Source organism: Barbus barbus, assembly GCF_936440315.1.
Source record: "Barbus barbus genome assembly, chromosome: 14".
Classification (NCBI taxonomy): Eukaryota; Metazoa; Chordata; class Actinopteri; order Cypriniformes; family Cyprinidae; genus Barbus; species Barbus barbus.
In genome coordinates, this window is record NC_136742.1 from 19,804,580 (window position 1) to 19,820,906 (window position 16,327).

General features: G+C 38.7%; 1 protein-coding gene across 1 annotated transcript; it reads right to left on the reverse strand.

Annotated features, from left to right (window-relative positions):
- Positions 1 to 6,803: 6,803 nt before the first annotated feature.
- sox11b (SRY-box transcription factor 11b) lies at positions 6,804 to 9,315 on the reverse strand. The gene has a single exon (XM_079433755.1). It carries the CDS (start codon positions 9,257 to 9,259, stop codon positions 8,162 to 8,164), a length of 1,098 nt encoding a protein of 365 aa, XP_079289881.1. The 5' UTR covers positions 9,260 to 9,315; the 3' UTR covers positions 6,804 to 8,161.
- Positions 9,316 to 16,327: the final 7,012 nt, after the last annotated feature.

Consider the following 16,327-nt stretch of genomic DNA (forward strand, 5'->3'; position numbering starts at 1 on the left):
AAATAAACAATGCTATCAGCAGATCCGCTTCGTTCTTTGCAAATTCCCCAGCTATCAGCTCCTGTTGCACCCAGAAAAATACAACGTACAGTGCTACAAGAAAAATGACTGCTCTTACAGTGCATTTATCTGCAAACTCGTGGCAGTGCGGCTCCAGTGAGAACCTAGAGAAAGTTTACATTGCGGGAGAACGAAGCATATATTCCAGCAGAATCAATCTAATCAATCCACCGGACCACAATGGCTCTCTGGCAGGGGAGAGTAGAGGAAATATAGATTGTTCAATTATGTTGTCAGATATGAGAGCAGAGAAAACAAATAACCAGAATCCATAAGTGCCTGAAAACTTTAGCTGGGTAATACATGTACTCATTTAAGAGCATTCGGCCATTATCTTGTGTGACTTGCATGGTAAACACAACACCAGATGTATCAAAAACCTATAAAGGCTTAAGAACGGCTCTGTGAGGGGAATATTTACGTAAGTATTTACATTTAAAAAGGCATGCTGAGCATGAAAACGCAGAGCTGTTATATCTAAGGCACACCAGCCCATCGTATTTCCAAGAATAGATTGACTTGAGGGCCGCACTTAAGCACACACATCTAGGTTAGATGTCTTGGCATCTTTGAAAGCTTGGTGTCACCGTCACTATAAACCCATTCAAATACAGAAATGTGTATTTGAGAACAACCATCTATCAGAAAAATGAGTTTTGCAAGATATATTTTGAGGCCAGAAACTGACATCTTGACATCTTGCTTTGAAGGCCTTGTTTTGAAAAGAAGAGACCTCTGCTCTCTTTCAGAATTCTAAGATATACAAGAGCTATTCACTGCAACAGTGTGAGAAGGAAAAGCACACCTAAGTGATTGACAGCGATAGCTTTGGCCAATAAAGGTAATGACATCTTCCTCAGTGGCTTAGTGCTTTTGCAGCAGCACTGAATACTTATCAGTCTACGGGATCAGCAGGAAGTAACAGAAAGCCAGGCTTATCTGTGTTTTGGTCTGGAGATTTGGGGGAAGGGCTGAGGAGGCGATGAGGAGGAGGTTTAGAGTTAGTCGTCCTGTTTGGGGTGAAAACATGCCACAGGACGCAAGGCTTGCAGAGTAAATTAATACTAGTAATGGCATTACATAACTAACATGCAGTTGCATAAAAAATACATAATCCGATCACTGATATTTATTTTTTGTAAAAATGGGAATTATTTGCAGATTATTTTTTTCTTAAATTAATGAAAGTGGATCCTTATATGTGATACAGGTTACACAATATTTACGGCACTTCTTAGTTCTGTATGCCACTTTCATCAAAAACAATTTGTTGATCAAGTACAATGCAATGGATAATCAATAGTTCATCTAATCTCTTAATTACTACACCTCAGTACTTAAAATATAACCATGTACAGTTGCTATTTCACTAGGTTTCTTTAAAAAGCACATATGTGACCTTGGACCACAAAACCAGTCATAAGTGTAAATTTTTCAAAATTTAGATTTCTACATCATCTGAAAGCTGAATAACATCTGTTATGATAGGACAATATTTGTCCGAGGTACAACTATTTGAAAATCTGGAATCTGAGGGTGCAAAAAAATAAAAAATACTGAGAAAATCACCTTTAAATTTGTCTAAATTAAGTTCTTAGCAATGCATATTACTAACCAAAAATTTAGTTTGTATATATTTACAGTAGGAAATTTACAAAAAAATCTTCATGGAACATGATCTTTACTTAATATCCTAATGATTTTTGGCATCAAAGAAAAATTGATAATTTTGATTGCTAAACTGTTGCTAAAAATATACCCCAGCGACTTAAGACTGGTTTTGTGGTTCAGGGTCACATATTGATCGCTACTGACTACAATACTTTGTCTACACTGCAACAAAAGTAGATGACAAACTTTATAATTAATATGAATTTTAAGTAAAAAATTTTATTTGCATGGGTTATTTTAAATTGTAACAATATTTTATCCAGACTTTTATCCAGAAAAAATTAAACAAAAGTGACAGTGAAGACATTAATAATGTTACAAAAGATTTTTTATTTCAAATTATGTTGTGCTGAACTTTCTATTCATCAAAGAATCCAAAGACAAAATGTATTCACAAAATTATTAAGCAGCACCACCATTTTCAACTCTAATAAAAAGAAAAGTTTACTAAACACCAAATCAGCATATATGAGTAATGCTGCTGAAAATTCAGCTTTGCCATCAAAGGAAGAAATTATATTGAAAATACTGTATTTACTGTATTTTTGACCAAATAAATGCAGCCTTGGTTAGCATGAGAGACTTCTTAAAAATATAAATAAATAAAATAAAAGATGACCTTATGAAAAGTCCAATTTTTAACATGATGTTATGTAATATCACATGAACACGACTTCTCTAGGCTTGATTCAGATGTGCTCAAACCACTGATTACCCAACTCAATATATAAGGCCACTATTTAAAAAATAAAGAAAAAAAGTTTCGATTTTGTTAAAACTTAGCAAGAATTTGCCAATTGCCTTGACATGACAGAGGATCTGTAAACAAAAGAAACGTCTTGAGACATGGTAGAGTGAGGGACAAACAGGACGTACGAAATGCTATGCAAAATTTGCAATTAGAAAACTGGGCCAAAAACTGCACATGAGGCAGATCCTCAAGTTGGAAAGACCAATGACCTTCTTTCTTTCAGACTACTCAAAAAGCACTATGTGATCTGATGTGACATCTCTCTGCACAAACATGACAAGCTCAATTACAGGAAATTGAGGATAACAGAAATTGCTGAGTCAGTTAGAGAAAATCCAAGACATGCAGACGTACAGATGAGGGCTGCGCTGGTTAGTAACTAATGGAATGACTTCTGAAGGCTTTCTGGCTGAACAAAAAAACAATCTCTCAGAAAGAAAAGATCATAGGACTAATAAATAGTCTGATAGCATGTGGTCTTGCTCTTCCAGTTGTGTTACATTTATTTGAGGGACCTTTCTTTGAACATTCATCCCACATATGTGACCAATGACAGGCCAGGATGTCTGTGTGCTTACAAAAATAAAGTCCAACGGTATGTGTCTCAGGCGCAAGTGTCAATCAGAAGATTTATTAAGGAGAAACATGGATAAACACACTCTGGACCTTCATCTAAAATTGATGATGTCATCTATCTTCAGATGAAAGCATCTTCGAATAAACCAATATACAAGTAAAAAGCATGTTTCAGGTATCAAATACTATTACACACTATTACATTGAAGTGTATAAATTACTCATGTGTAAGCAAATTGTGTGCAGACACTGTGTGGCGTCAACGGAAAGAGCAAAAAGGGGGGGAAATCAGATTAGTCTTCAGCTTATTCGATTGCATGACAACTCCCGATTTCCACCAAAAGGTATTTTAACATGTTCAGAATGGGACTTAATGGAGGTAAAGTCTGGGCGCCTTGCCATTCTCATATTTACATTTACATATTATGGTACTGGTCAGAGGTGCAAATGACCCATGCTAATAGACATCCAGTGTTGCAAAATTCACATGGTCCAGAATTCACCACAGTGAATTAGATGGTAAAATTAAATTAAACACAAATACAAAAAAATTAAAATAATAATCTCACAATTCTCAGTTTTTTTCTTGCAATTGCGAGTTTATATATTACAACTCTGACCTTTTTTCTTGTAATTCTATGAAGAAAAGTCAGAACTGTGAAATGTACACCACAATTTCAAGAAAAAAATAAGAATTGTGAAAAGTTACCTTTTTTCATTTTTATTCTGTGGCAGAAAAACAATACAATTGTGAGTTGTACAAGTATGTCAGAATTGCAAGGTTTAAACTCTTTTTAACTGACTAATGAAAATGTGGTTAGAATTGTTTCTAAGATTATTGAACAAAAACAGAATCTCCTAATTAATATTGCTCATCTTCGTGAGGCTTAATGAAAACTACCATGATCTGTTTAGATCATATCTGTACCATAAAATGACTTTGTGACTCTGTGGAAATTTCCTTGTAAAGACCTAAAGCTTCAGAAAGTCCTCAAGTTCTTTGTGATAAATTCATGATACCCGTTAAACCAGCTATGATCATTTGAGCAGCTGAAAAGTTTAAACTTTAATGCTTTCATTCATTTATGCAGATTGTCAAATTAGCACTCAAGAGTGTGCATTTAATTTTAGGCTTTTCAGAAGCCTCCCACTGTGAATATACATAAACTTTTATAATAATACTCTAACTTCCATTCATATAGTTTATGAGCTCATAACTGATACCACAGAGTTCTTTCAACTAGTCCAGACTAAACATGTACTGTAGTAGCACAGTGTGTGCAGATCCCAAGTTTAATCAATAAAGCGCAGCGGCACACGGTTTAAGCTGCAAATCCAGTTTGTCTCCCTATTTGGCTTTAATTAATGGCAGAGACATAAACGACAGTATATCCTCACACCAGACCGCCATCTGTGATAGTGGGAGGTGAGCACATTGACAGACACATACTTTGTGTTGTATGAGTATGTCTAAGCTGCTTTGCTTGTTATTCTCTTTCAGAGATACAGCTCAAAAGCAACTGAGTAAGACTAAGAAAACCACAAGCATAAATAAAGATCTGAGGGGAGGAGATGGTGGGGACACCCAGCTGAGGGATGAACTGAACTCTACCTCAATGCTTCTCAACAGATTTTACACTAGCCATTAAGTGACCAACACCATGCACCTAAAAAAAAAAACAATTGTGTTATAAATATACAAATATGTTACTTAACATCACTAAATCAACCTAAATACATTAGATTACACAGACAAAACTTAACAAAAATATACTAAAAATCAATCACTGCTATTTAATAATGTTATACATATGAATACAGTGAATTAATCAGGTTCGCAACTAAGATTTGCTATGATGGATCCTCTGCTTAATACACAAATGACTGTTCATATTCATTAACCTTTAAAGATTCTAATTCAGGAAGTCTCTTCTCATCTTTGTTATGCCATAATTAGTCACATGTAGGTATTCTACCTCTTAATGTAGTCACACCTTCTGGTGATATTCACTGTGGTAAGATTATACATCAAACACAATAATTAATATCTGGAATGCTCATTTTCAGTTCTTTAATAGATAAGAATAGAAAATCCATCTGTGATTTAACATGAGATTTTTTTGCAGAGATTCCTATTATAGGTATTATGTGGCACACAGAAATTCAACTCAAAACTTGCCATAATTAATCTTCCTGTTTGAATCAAGCAACAGGCCAGATGTCGGAAAAACTTTCATATTTGCCCGACTGACAGCACTTCCTGACCAACAGTGAGAATATACAGTATATGTAGCCAAACTACAGGATTGAAAATATACTAGTGGAAAAAGAAAAACTGAATATCTAAGCCAGTTTTCAAAAACATTGATTAGGTGAACAACGTAGATGTGTATTCCTTATTATTTAATGCTAAATCAGAACAGAATCCTCAAAGAGGATATATAACTCTTATAAAGTCGATGGGCCTGGTAGACTTAGAGAAAGGAGGAGAAGAAAAGTGCTTTTAGGTCAAAATGGTAACACACCTCCCTGAACAGAACATGAGAATGTATAATCAAACCCATGTATCTTGGCAGCCGTCTCGTGAATGACTTTCCTCCTGTAGATTAACATATGGGCCAAATAAGTGCGCTGTGGAGTACTATCCCACAAGCTTGTTCCCTCCCCTCAAAGCAGGGAGACTCAGAATTGCTTCCATAAGATCCCTTTCCAGAGATAATAATCCAAGTATAAATCATTATATTTAATTATGAGCATGGAGAAGGGATAATTGCTCAGACTGAAGGCCCTGGAAAGACCTGGTGTTAAAATAATACCAAAGTCAAGACCTAATGTGACAAACTGAAAAATACAAGCATGCATATTTTATGGATATTATATGGCTATAAATAAATCAAAATGGAGTCATGCACATGCTGAATTGTTTTTTTTAGAGCTGAGTTTTCTTCACATGCTAACAGTGACAATGATTTCATCATTACCTTGACTGTAAACTAATCTTGCAACCCACGTACCATCAGTTTGGGCTGGGTGGCACAACCCATGAGTTATGCAGAAATAGATACTGAGTGCCAGAAGCATGACCGTTCCTACAGCCTATTAGTAGATCCTCTGCCACTCACTAAAATAAAAGCTGAGGTAATATTGCATCATACAAAGCCAGATTGCAATGGCACAATCATTAATAACATGCAGTGATGGAACAGGCCTATTATCTATCCAAGTAGGAGGCTCTCCATTTGAATATTATTAGTTCAGAAAACGTGTAAAAAAAACTGTTTTGTGCAATATCAGTACAAAATGCAGTTTGTAACAAAGTTGTGTTAAATGATTGCAAGTTTTTATGCACTTCCAGAGCTAAATTCTTCTTATCAGGCTGGGCAAGTTAGTCTAGACTCTAGAGAGTGAGAGGCTTGCTGAATGAATGCAGTTCAGAAGAGAAAGAGGGGCAGCCCTTTTGGAAGCTTTGGGGGGTGGGGTGTTGGTCATGGTTACACCAATCAAAATGAGCCTCATCCGGTAGCGTGAGATTTGATTTCTTAAAGAAGCAGATTTTTTTCCGGTCCAGTGGAAAAGGAAAAGATAAAGGCATTATACTCAATTTGAAAGGTGGGGTGGGAACATGTTTGCTTGCATCTGGAAACACCAACCCTTCTGAAGGAGCCCAATGGAAAGATCACAAATATTCTTGCTTTGATCACTCAAACACACATGCCATTAACCAGACATACATTTTCTTATCAGTTCCAGCTGATTTATTTGTGTCAGATACAGACTTCAGCATGACGACATGTAACTCATTTCCTTTGCTACAAAACGCAGATGGTCCATTTTGAGAGTATATTGCACAAAATAATGAAAAACAAATGTGCCGTGATGAAAAAAAAAAGCAAAACAAAATCCAGTTTTACACCTGCTATTTGGGACCCATTCACACAGATATACATAAACTCCTAACTTTACTATATTACAGAACATATACAATCTTCAATCTAGTACCAGAAATGAGGCTCATGTGTTCCCCCAATTCCATTGTACACTTCCCTATAGAAACGCTTCAGATCTACAGCTGTACATTTGCCTGGAGTAAAATAATAACCAGGCATTTAAATGCAAGTTGACTTCTCAGTTTAATTCTTGCATGCTTTTACAAATGAAACCAGGTTGAAGTGCCTGAATAAACCTCACTTAAAGCACAGTAAGAACATTCCCTTTAACTGTACAAAAATATGCCAGAAAATATTTTACTTTTTTTTCTTTTTTTTTTTTTAAAAGATGAGGTATGTTGGTCATGTATCAAAATGCTTCCTGCCATACCTGTGCGTTCTAGAGTGGTTATCTGCTCGAATATTCCCATACTTGGAGGCAAATGGAACCGGTTACACACAAAAAAAAAGAAACATTTGTGGCATAAATTACATAAGACCACAGAAAAAGTTCCATCCTGAACAGCGTTTCAGAATTGCCTCAATTCGGTCCAGCTCCCTGTAGAGATATGGGTGGGATGGGAATGCATAGTTCAGATTTTACATTTTGTGCTCCACCACAGTTTAAGCAGTTTCACTGCAACCCCACAGAATAACCACACACTATGGCAAGCTACTTTAACATTTATTGCTTTAAACTAACTGGTCTCTATTTCCACGTGACTAGTAGTTATTTTAATTACTAGTAAGTGATTCAATAGTGGTTAGCATCTCAGTTTCTCAAGCAATCAATCATTTATATGCACATTTTTTCCTACTAGTTATTATCCTATACTAGTAACTTTTGGAATGGAATAGCACATTGTTACTACTGGCATTGTGACTAGCAGCAAAGACAATTCACAGTGAACTGAAAAAATACCAACTAATGGCTTACATGGATAAAAACAACTGCTTGTCAGATAAAAGTAGAAGCTATGGAGTTTTAAGGAATACATGTTAAAAGCGCTTGCCATACACATACAGCCCTGTCAATGTTGACCATGTTGTCACTTTTTCTACGTTAGAAATCTCGAAACGCAGGTTCCGCCGTCTTAACCGGGCCAACCGCCGAGGCCGAGTCAAAAAATAACCTGAAGATGCGAGATGCCTCCTTGGTTCTGGAGGAGTTTGAGAGTCAGTAAGTGAAAACCAGGTCTGAAAAGTTCGCCTCCAGCCAGTCTCCCGCAATCATCTCACTGAGCTCGGGAGTGCAATAGTCCGGGAACTCAAAGTGAGAACCGAGGCTGCCCTCGCTGAAAGAGTCCAAATCTTTATCCACCAGAGAGAGACAAAGGTTTCCTGAAGTGTTGCCCAAGTCCATCGTATGAGAGCCCGCCGCTAAGTTCAAACTGAAGTCCACCAGCAAGTCATCTGAGTCCTCGCTGGAGCTGCTGGACGAAGAAGAGACGGACCTGAAAGAGGATGCTGGTGACACCGAGGCAGGGTAAGCTGCGCTCTGCTTGGTAATGTTCTTGAAGTTGTAAAACAGTCTGCTGCCAGGAATCGCGCTCGCGTGCCCGGACTCCTCATACATGCTGGCGCCCTCGGACTCCGCGGCGGAGCTCAGCGTGGGGCTCGCGGGGACGTTGTGCAGCCTGACGTGCTCCTCTTCCTCGTAGTCATCCTCCTCCTCGTCGTCGTCGTCGTCATCGTCATCTTCGTCGTCAGTAAGTTCCCTTTTGATAGACTTGGTCACTTTTAAGTTTGTGAAAACATAGTTGAACCTGCAGTCTTGCGAAGAAGCTCTCGCGGTAATGTTCCCCGGTTTGCTCGGCTTGAGTTTCGCGCACTTCTTCCCTGCAGCTTTGACACTTTTGCCGATTTTCTCCGGCGACTGCACCGCTGGTTTCGAAGAACTTGTGTCAAGCTTTGGTTTTTTCTTGGGTCTGTATTTGTAGTCGGGGTAGTCAGCCATGTGTTGGAGTCTGAGCCGCTCGGCTTCGCGGATAAAGGGAATCTTTTCACTGTCCTTCAGCATCTTCCACCGCTTCCCCAGTCTTTTGGAAATCTCGGCATTGTGCATATCCGGTGACTGTTCCATGATTTTTCTCCTCTCGATCTTGGACCACACCATAAAGGCATTCATGGGTCGTTTAATGTGGCCAGTGGCTGTCTTGCACCAGTCCGGTTTCGGTGGCACCGGGCTGCACGCCATCAGTTCGTTCTCCTCGGTGTCTGTGGTCTCTCGCGACATGCTGCTCTCTGTCTCGCTGTGCTCCGTCTGCTGCACCATGGTCAAAGATACTTTTCTCCCTTGATAGACTCACTAGCTGCCACACTCTAAGACAAACCTCTTTTCAAAGTTACCGACTGCCTTCTTAACTAGTTCCTAGGTTTATCATGTCGATTGCGTCACGAATAATTATCCAATAGCGTGCCGCGGCTCCGCCCACAAGCCTAGACATTAACCCTTCGCGTCCAACCAGACCTTGCCTAGGCAGTGATTTAAATCGTGCCTTCATAACCAAAATGCTGCCTGTTAAGAGAACAGACGTCCTACTATTGCATTACAATGTCATATTTACTGATCTAAAACAAATTCAAGTCAATTAACCAAACAAATAAGTGAAGACTATGCTTATTTGCTTGTGTTCTCAGTACAAATTGAGTTGTGAGTTAAAAAAAATAAACAATGTGCATTTATAAATGAACTGAATGCTCCATCTAATGCTTTTTCATTCTTTCCTGCACATACAGGATTGTGATATATAATAGTGAATGATGCTGCTATCAAAAACTAACCAGATGAATGCATCTTACTAGACAGCATGCTATGCAGACACTGGATTCGGACATGCCTTGTTGCCATCCTGCCTCTGTACACAGCCCAAGATTGCATTCGTGTGCACGCCTGTGGGAGGGATTTTCATTACGTGTGCGAGACAGGCATATTGAATGAACACCGGGTTCGTTCAGTGCGACACACCAGGGGACAGAGATAAAGTGAGAGGATAAACATTTAGTGTATCTGCATTTAAAAGATCAGAGCATGTCTTAAGCTACTTAAGCATTACTTATAAAATACCTGTTAATAATTATAACTAGTGCAACTAGTATAGAATAATAATAATAATCTGAAAAACAATTTTTTTATCAGTTTTTTAAGATGACAATCTGCAAACTTCACAGTGCTTAATATTTTCCCACAGAAAATAAATTTTAGATCACTAATCAGACTTTGGGGAAATTTTTTTTTTTTTTTAATGCAATAAAATGGGACTCCCTCAGTTAAGATTTTTTCAACACTACATTTACATTCACATCTTGACAATGTGTTGCAACACATGTGCAGGTTGGTTGAAAATATTCAGATTAATACACAAAAATTTAGGGTCAGTAAAACTAATTTCTCATTTTTTCTTTCCTTTTTGTAATTAGAAAAATATGTTGGAGGCACACTTCTCAACATCCGTGCTGACTTTATTCAATGATTCACATTTTGACAATGTAATGTCAATGCTAATGTTGATTATACCCCCTGTCCCACTTACTTTATATTATGCAAGGAAAATGTATGTAGGTTGTTACTCTGAAGCCTGAGCTCATAATAGAATAATGATGTTATATACAACTCGGTCGTCTTGACCTACATATTTACCTTGCATATTTCTCTGTATAATATGATGTGTCCAGACAGCAGACAGGAGACAGAGTGCAAAGATTTGCTGTGTCAAGGAGGTGAGTGACTCTCTCTCTCTTTCTCTGTAGGTCACCCTATACCACAGCTCTGGCTGACAGCCAGCTCCTTCTCTGATAAACCTCTGCCGTTCTCTCATTTCTCCTTCCCCTAGAGGGCAATCATTTACCCCTTTGAATCAGTCCTGCCCTGCCCCCACGCATCACTTCCTCCCCCACCTCAGACTCAAGCGGTGACACATTAGAAATGCAGTGAGAGGATTTTGTTGGGCAGTTTTGCATTGAGATATTGAGATACAGCCTAAGATTAATTTTCACGGGCAGCGTCTCCTACAGACCAGACCACCACCTTCCCTCCTGTCACGTCTTCCTGCTGAGACTGGCTGCTTCCGAGGGCTGTCTGCCACAAGCCACATGTCTTTCCAACTCTGAGCCATGCATCATAATATTATGCTGCCTTTTCTGCTACTTTGTATAGTCTAATTTAAATCTGACAATGTCGCCCCAAGACCTGGAGTTACCAAAAGTTGACACGCTGACAATGTACGAAAGGAACAAAATTAGCTTATTATCTACTTCATCCATCTTGCGAACAATAATTTCCACTTGTTTCATGTTTTCTTAAAAAAAAAGAAAAATAAATCTGTGTTCCAGTAATGCACTTACAATGGAAGTGAATGGGGCCAATCGGTTAACATTAAATTGCTCAGTATAGAAACAAGACGTGTACAAAATGCACGTTAACATGATTATAGTGTGAAAATTGCTTACTAACCATTTCTGTGCAAAATTATATCCAATTTTACAACTTTGCCTTGACAATGCAACACCATAAACCTTAAAACTACTAAAAAATTACTAGAACAGCGTTATAGTTCACGTTTTATTGTAAGTGGTTTTATAAAATGATACGCTTCACATTTCAGCTTTTAAATCCTCCAAAAATTGGCCTCATTCACTTCCATTATATGCGCGCCACTGTAACCTCAATTTTAGCCTTTTTTTTTGTGAAGAAAATTTTTTTTGTGAAGAAAATGAGGGATGAAGTGAAATTATTTTCTGTGATAATCAACATTATGCTACAAATGGTGTCAAATGAGTATAATCTTGAATATTCCTTTAAGCTTCAAGCCAGGAACATTCAACAATTCTTGCTGCACCCATTTCCCATTTTATTTTTATAATAACACCCTCCTGCTCTCAGAGCAGTGGTGCATTACAGTAAATTAGATGAAGCTTGTACAGTGGTAAAATGGACCTGGTGGAGAGAAGAGGTGAAGAGAAGATGATAGAGAGACAGAGAAGAGCACACCAGACAGGAATGACTCATCTCCTCCATGGCGTTTATCTTCCTTAGACTAGGAGCTGCCACTCTCCCACTAGAGAAGTGCTAAAGCAATGGATCGATAGGCAGTCCTGACTAGGAGCTATCTGATATTGAAGATGCAGGGACGTATACCTTTTGAATGGTCCCTGGAAGGGCTAGTTCAATACGCCTTCAATCTCAACAGCACACAAAAGGCCAAAGTCAGATTAGGTGACTGTAGGGTTGGAGGGACACTTGCAATGGGTGGAGTGCCACATTCACATAAATCCCTAAAAAAATCATAAATCTCTTTCTCAAGATGGTGCCGCGCATGGCAGCCATTGTGCTTGGCTCTTCAGTTGTTTTAGTGGTTTTGTTAGTTTTACTGATTGGAGTGTTTTTGAAGCTGCTGCAAACAATCTGGACGAGCTCACAGAGACTGTAACATCATATATCAGTTTCTGTGAGGATATGTGCATTCCTACCAAGACTCATTTAACTTACAACAATGACAAACCATGGTTCACTGCAAAACTCAGACAGCTTCGTCAGGCCAAAGAAGATGCTTACAGGAATGGGGACAGAGTCTTGTATAAACAGGCCAAATACACACTGGAAAAGGAGATCAGAGTGGCAAAGAGGAATTATTCCAATAAGCTAAGGATCCAATTCTCTTCCAGTGACACGGCTTCAGTGTGGAAAGGTCTGAAAGACATCACCAATTATAAGACACCATCCACCAGCACTGTAGAGAATCAACAACTGGCAGACGATCTGAATGAGTTCTACTGCAGGTTTGAAAAAACACCATTGCAACCCCCCTCTCCCCCACACCTGAACTGCAGATAAGAGAAGATAACGTGCGCCAGGTCTTCAAAAAGAACAAGAGAAGGAAGGCACCAGGCCCAGATGGTGTGACACCAGCCTGTCTGAAATCCTGTGCTGACCAGCTGGCTCCCATCTTCACACAGATCTTCAACAGATCACTGGAGCTGTGTGAAGTCCCTTACATTTACATTTACATTTATGCATTTAGCAGACACTTTTATCCAAAGCGACTTACATTGCATTCAAGTTACAGTTTTTACATTTTTTCAGCTCTTTGAAGCAAGTCCCTTCATGTTTCAAATGCTCCACCATCATCCCCGTCCCAAAGAAACCCAAGATAACAGGACTTAATGACTACAGACCTGTGGCTCTAACATCTGTAGTCATGAAGTCATTTGAAAAACTGGTTTTGGCTTATCTGAAGGATATTACTGGACCCTTAATGGGCCCCCTGCAGTTTGCCTACAGAGCAAACAGGTCTGTGGATGATGCAGTCAACATGGGACTGCATTACATACTGCAACACCTGGACATACCAGGGACTTATGTGAGGATCCTGTTTGTGGACTTCAGCTCGGCCTTTAACACTATCATTCCAAACCTCCTCCTGCCCAAACTAACTCAGCTCTCCGTCCCCACCTCCGTCTGTCGGTGGCCTAAGGTAAACAGCAAACAAATGCATACACGGCCACACACAGACACACAGAGCTGAAGGTGTTTATATGCCACACAGCCTTGCTTGGGAGGGTTACATTGTACTATGGTTTCTTTAGGACAGGGGTCTCAAAACTTGGTCCTGGAGGGCTGGTGTCCTGCAGAATTCAGCTCCAACTCTTATCAAACACACCTAAAACAGCTAATCTAAGCATACTAGAAACTTTCAGGCAGGTGTTTTGAGGCAAGTTGGAGCTAAACTCTGCAGGACACCGGCCCTCCAGGACTGAGTTTGGACACCCTGCTTTAGAACAAGTAACAAGTTCAAGAATGGGAACATGTTGATTTATTTTTTAGACTTATGCTGCTTGTTCTTTGTAATATTTTCCATTGGCAGCCCAGAATGTGATTGTTACACTATAATAAAAATGCTGAAAATGTGAAGTTGCACTTCAGCTTATGTGACTTTGCTAAGTGAAATTGCTAAATCTAAAGTAAATAAAATAGCCTAATTTGATCCTACAGTGTTGCTGCACATGCTTTTAGATAATTACAAATAATAATGCAAAATTATTATCTTAGAATAGAAGATATGCTGTCTCTCGTGTCACATTAATTATCAATAGTATGTGGTTTTGAAGAAGATGCTTTTATTTTCTTTCTCTGTTTGGACTTGGACTTGACTTGGACTCGAATCTCTTTGGACTCGGTCTTGACTCGGACTCGATAGTGCTGGTCTTGGACTTGTCTTGGACTCGACAAAGGTGGACTTGACTACAGCCATAGCTTACAGACAGGAGGTTAAGAAGCTAGCTGTCTGGTGCAGTCTTAACAACCTGGAGCTCAACACGCTCAAAAGTGTGGAGATGATCGTGGACTTCAGGAGAAACCCCCCTGCTCTCCCCCCACTCACCATCATGAACAGCACTGTAACAACAGTGGAGTCATTCAGATTCCTGGGTAGCACCATCTCTCAGGACCTGAAGTGGGACATTCACATTGACTCTATTGTTAAAAAGGTTCAGCAGAGGTTGTACTTCCTTCGCCAGCTGAGGAAGTTCAACCTGCCACAGGAGCTGCTGAAACAGTTAAACTCTGCCATCAGTAAATCTGTCCTCTGCACTTCATTAACTGTCTGGTTCAGCTCAGCTACCAAATCTGACCTCAGAAGACTACGGAGGGTAGTCCGGACTACTGAGCGATCGCTGGTACAACCCTCCCCACTCTCCAAGAACTGTATTTAACCAGAGCGAGTAAAATCATTCTGGACCCCTCACACCCAGCACACTCCCTCTTTGAACTGTTACTGTCTGGTTGACGCTACAGAGCTCTGAGCACCAGAACGACCAGACATAGAAACAGTTTCTTCCCTCAGGCAATCCAGCTCATGAACATTTAACTCTTAACAATAAACATGAAACACACAACACTATCACACTTTTTATTTTTTTATTTATCCCACATACTTATTACATTTCAAATTTCCCTCAAATAAATTACTTTTCAAGGAATCCCCTTCTATATATTTTCATGTATCCATTAATCTATGAATATAATACATAATATTGTGCGATACTATACAGTAAATGCAATATTTAAGTACACAGTGTATTTTTTCTGTCAACCATTAATGTTAGAATAATAGTATACATTTTTCACAGAACTCCAGCAATCTTGCAGGCCCCAGTTTGAAAACCCCTGGTTACACAATTCTCTCCGTTTAGTTTAGAAACTAAACAGGTCTTTACTTTCAAGCTGTTAACAAGATATGGAAGTCAGCAGTAGCCTGCACACAAAAAATGTTGTATGAAATGATTTTCAAAGATGTCTAGAGGAAGCCCTTTTTCTGTCATTTTGCTCTTTATTTTATGGACATTAAATTTCCTCAATTCACCATGCATGATATTTGATCTAATTCTGTTGTTTCCGAAACATTTTCCCCATCCTCTAGTGAAAATACCACTGTGATTTGGGGAGAGTAAAGGATTTTGTTATCAGGGTTAGATAAGGAGCCTCTGAAGTGGAATACATACTGTAATGCAATTGACCCCATGTCTCCACACTTTCAAGGTCTGATGCTTGGCAGACATGAGTGACTTCACAAGAAGATAAACAGAGAATACTTAACACGCTGGTGTGTGCTTGTGTTAGACGTTGTCAATGTAGCAAATGCAATGGCAGATTACACTCCAACACCGTAACCTTGTTCTCGTATTCTTACAAAAACATCTTTATGTGAATTGGAGGTGGCTGTTGAAGTTATTTACAGGATTTCACAACATTCTCTTCAGTGCCTCCTTGTCAAAATGATGAAAGTACTAAGATAAATACCAAAAACAACTTACAATTCTCAAGTTACAGTACTATTGACTTTGAAAAAAGTTACCAGCTCAATTTATGTTAAAACCTGCATGTATATGGTGTTGTATTGTCAAGCAGCGTAAAATCAAGCAGTTGCCATCAGTCGTCTAACAAAACTTGTTTTATAATAATGCATAAACAAGCAAAGAATGTGCAAAACTACATGTGCTCAAAGTCAACTAGTTGGTGGGTCACCTGAAAGAGAAGGCAACTAGTCAGTTTTAACCCTATAAAGGACGACATATAAAATAAAAGTAAGAAAATATATTTTTTGTTTTGTTTTGGGAACAGATTATTTGACCTACATACAAATATAACTAACAATAATAATATAAATGATAATAAATGACAAAAAAGTCAAATTTGATAAGGCTTTTATGGCTCATATAATATGATATAGGGTAATATGGCGCTCATACTTGAAAAACACCTCACTTTTATTCAGAGGCCCAAGCTAAGCAAAAACATGCATTTCATTTATATGGCCAAAATTTAAGATGAAATTCTTATTTTTTA

What these genes read in the sequence shown, in the direction of transcription:
- sox11b (XM_079433755.1), bottom strand. Translation starts at nt 9,259, where the DNA reads ATGGTGCAGCAGACGGAGCACAGCGAGACAGAGAGCAGCATGTCGCGA.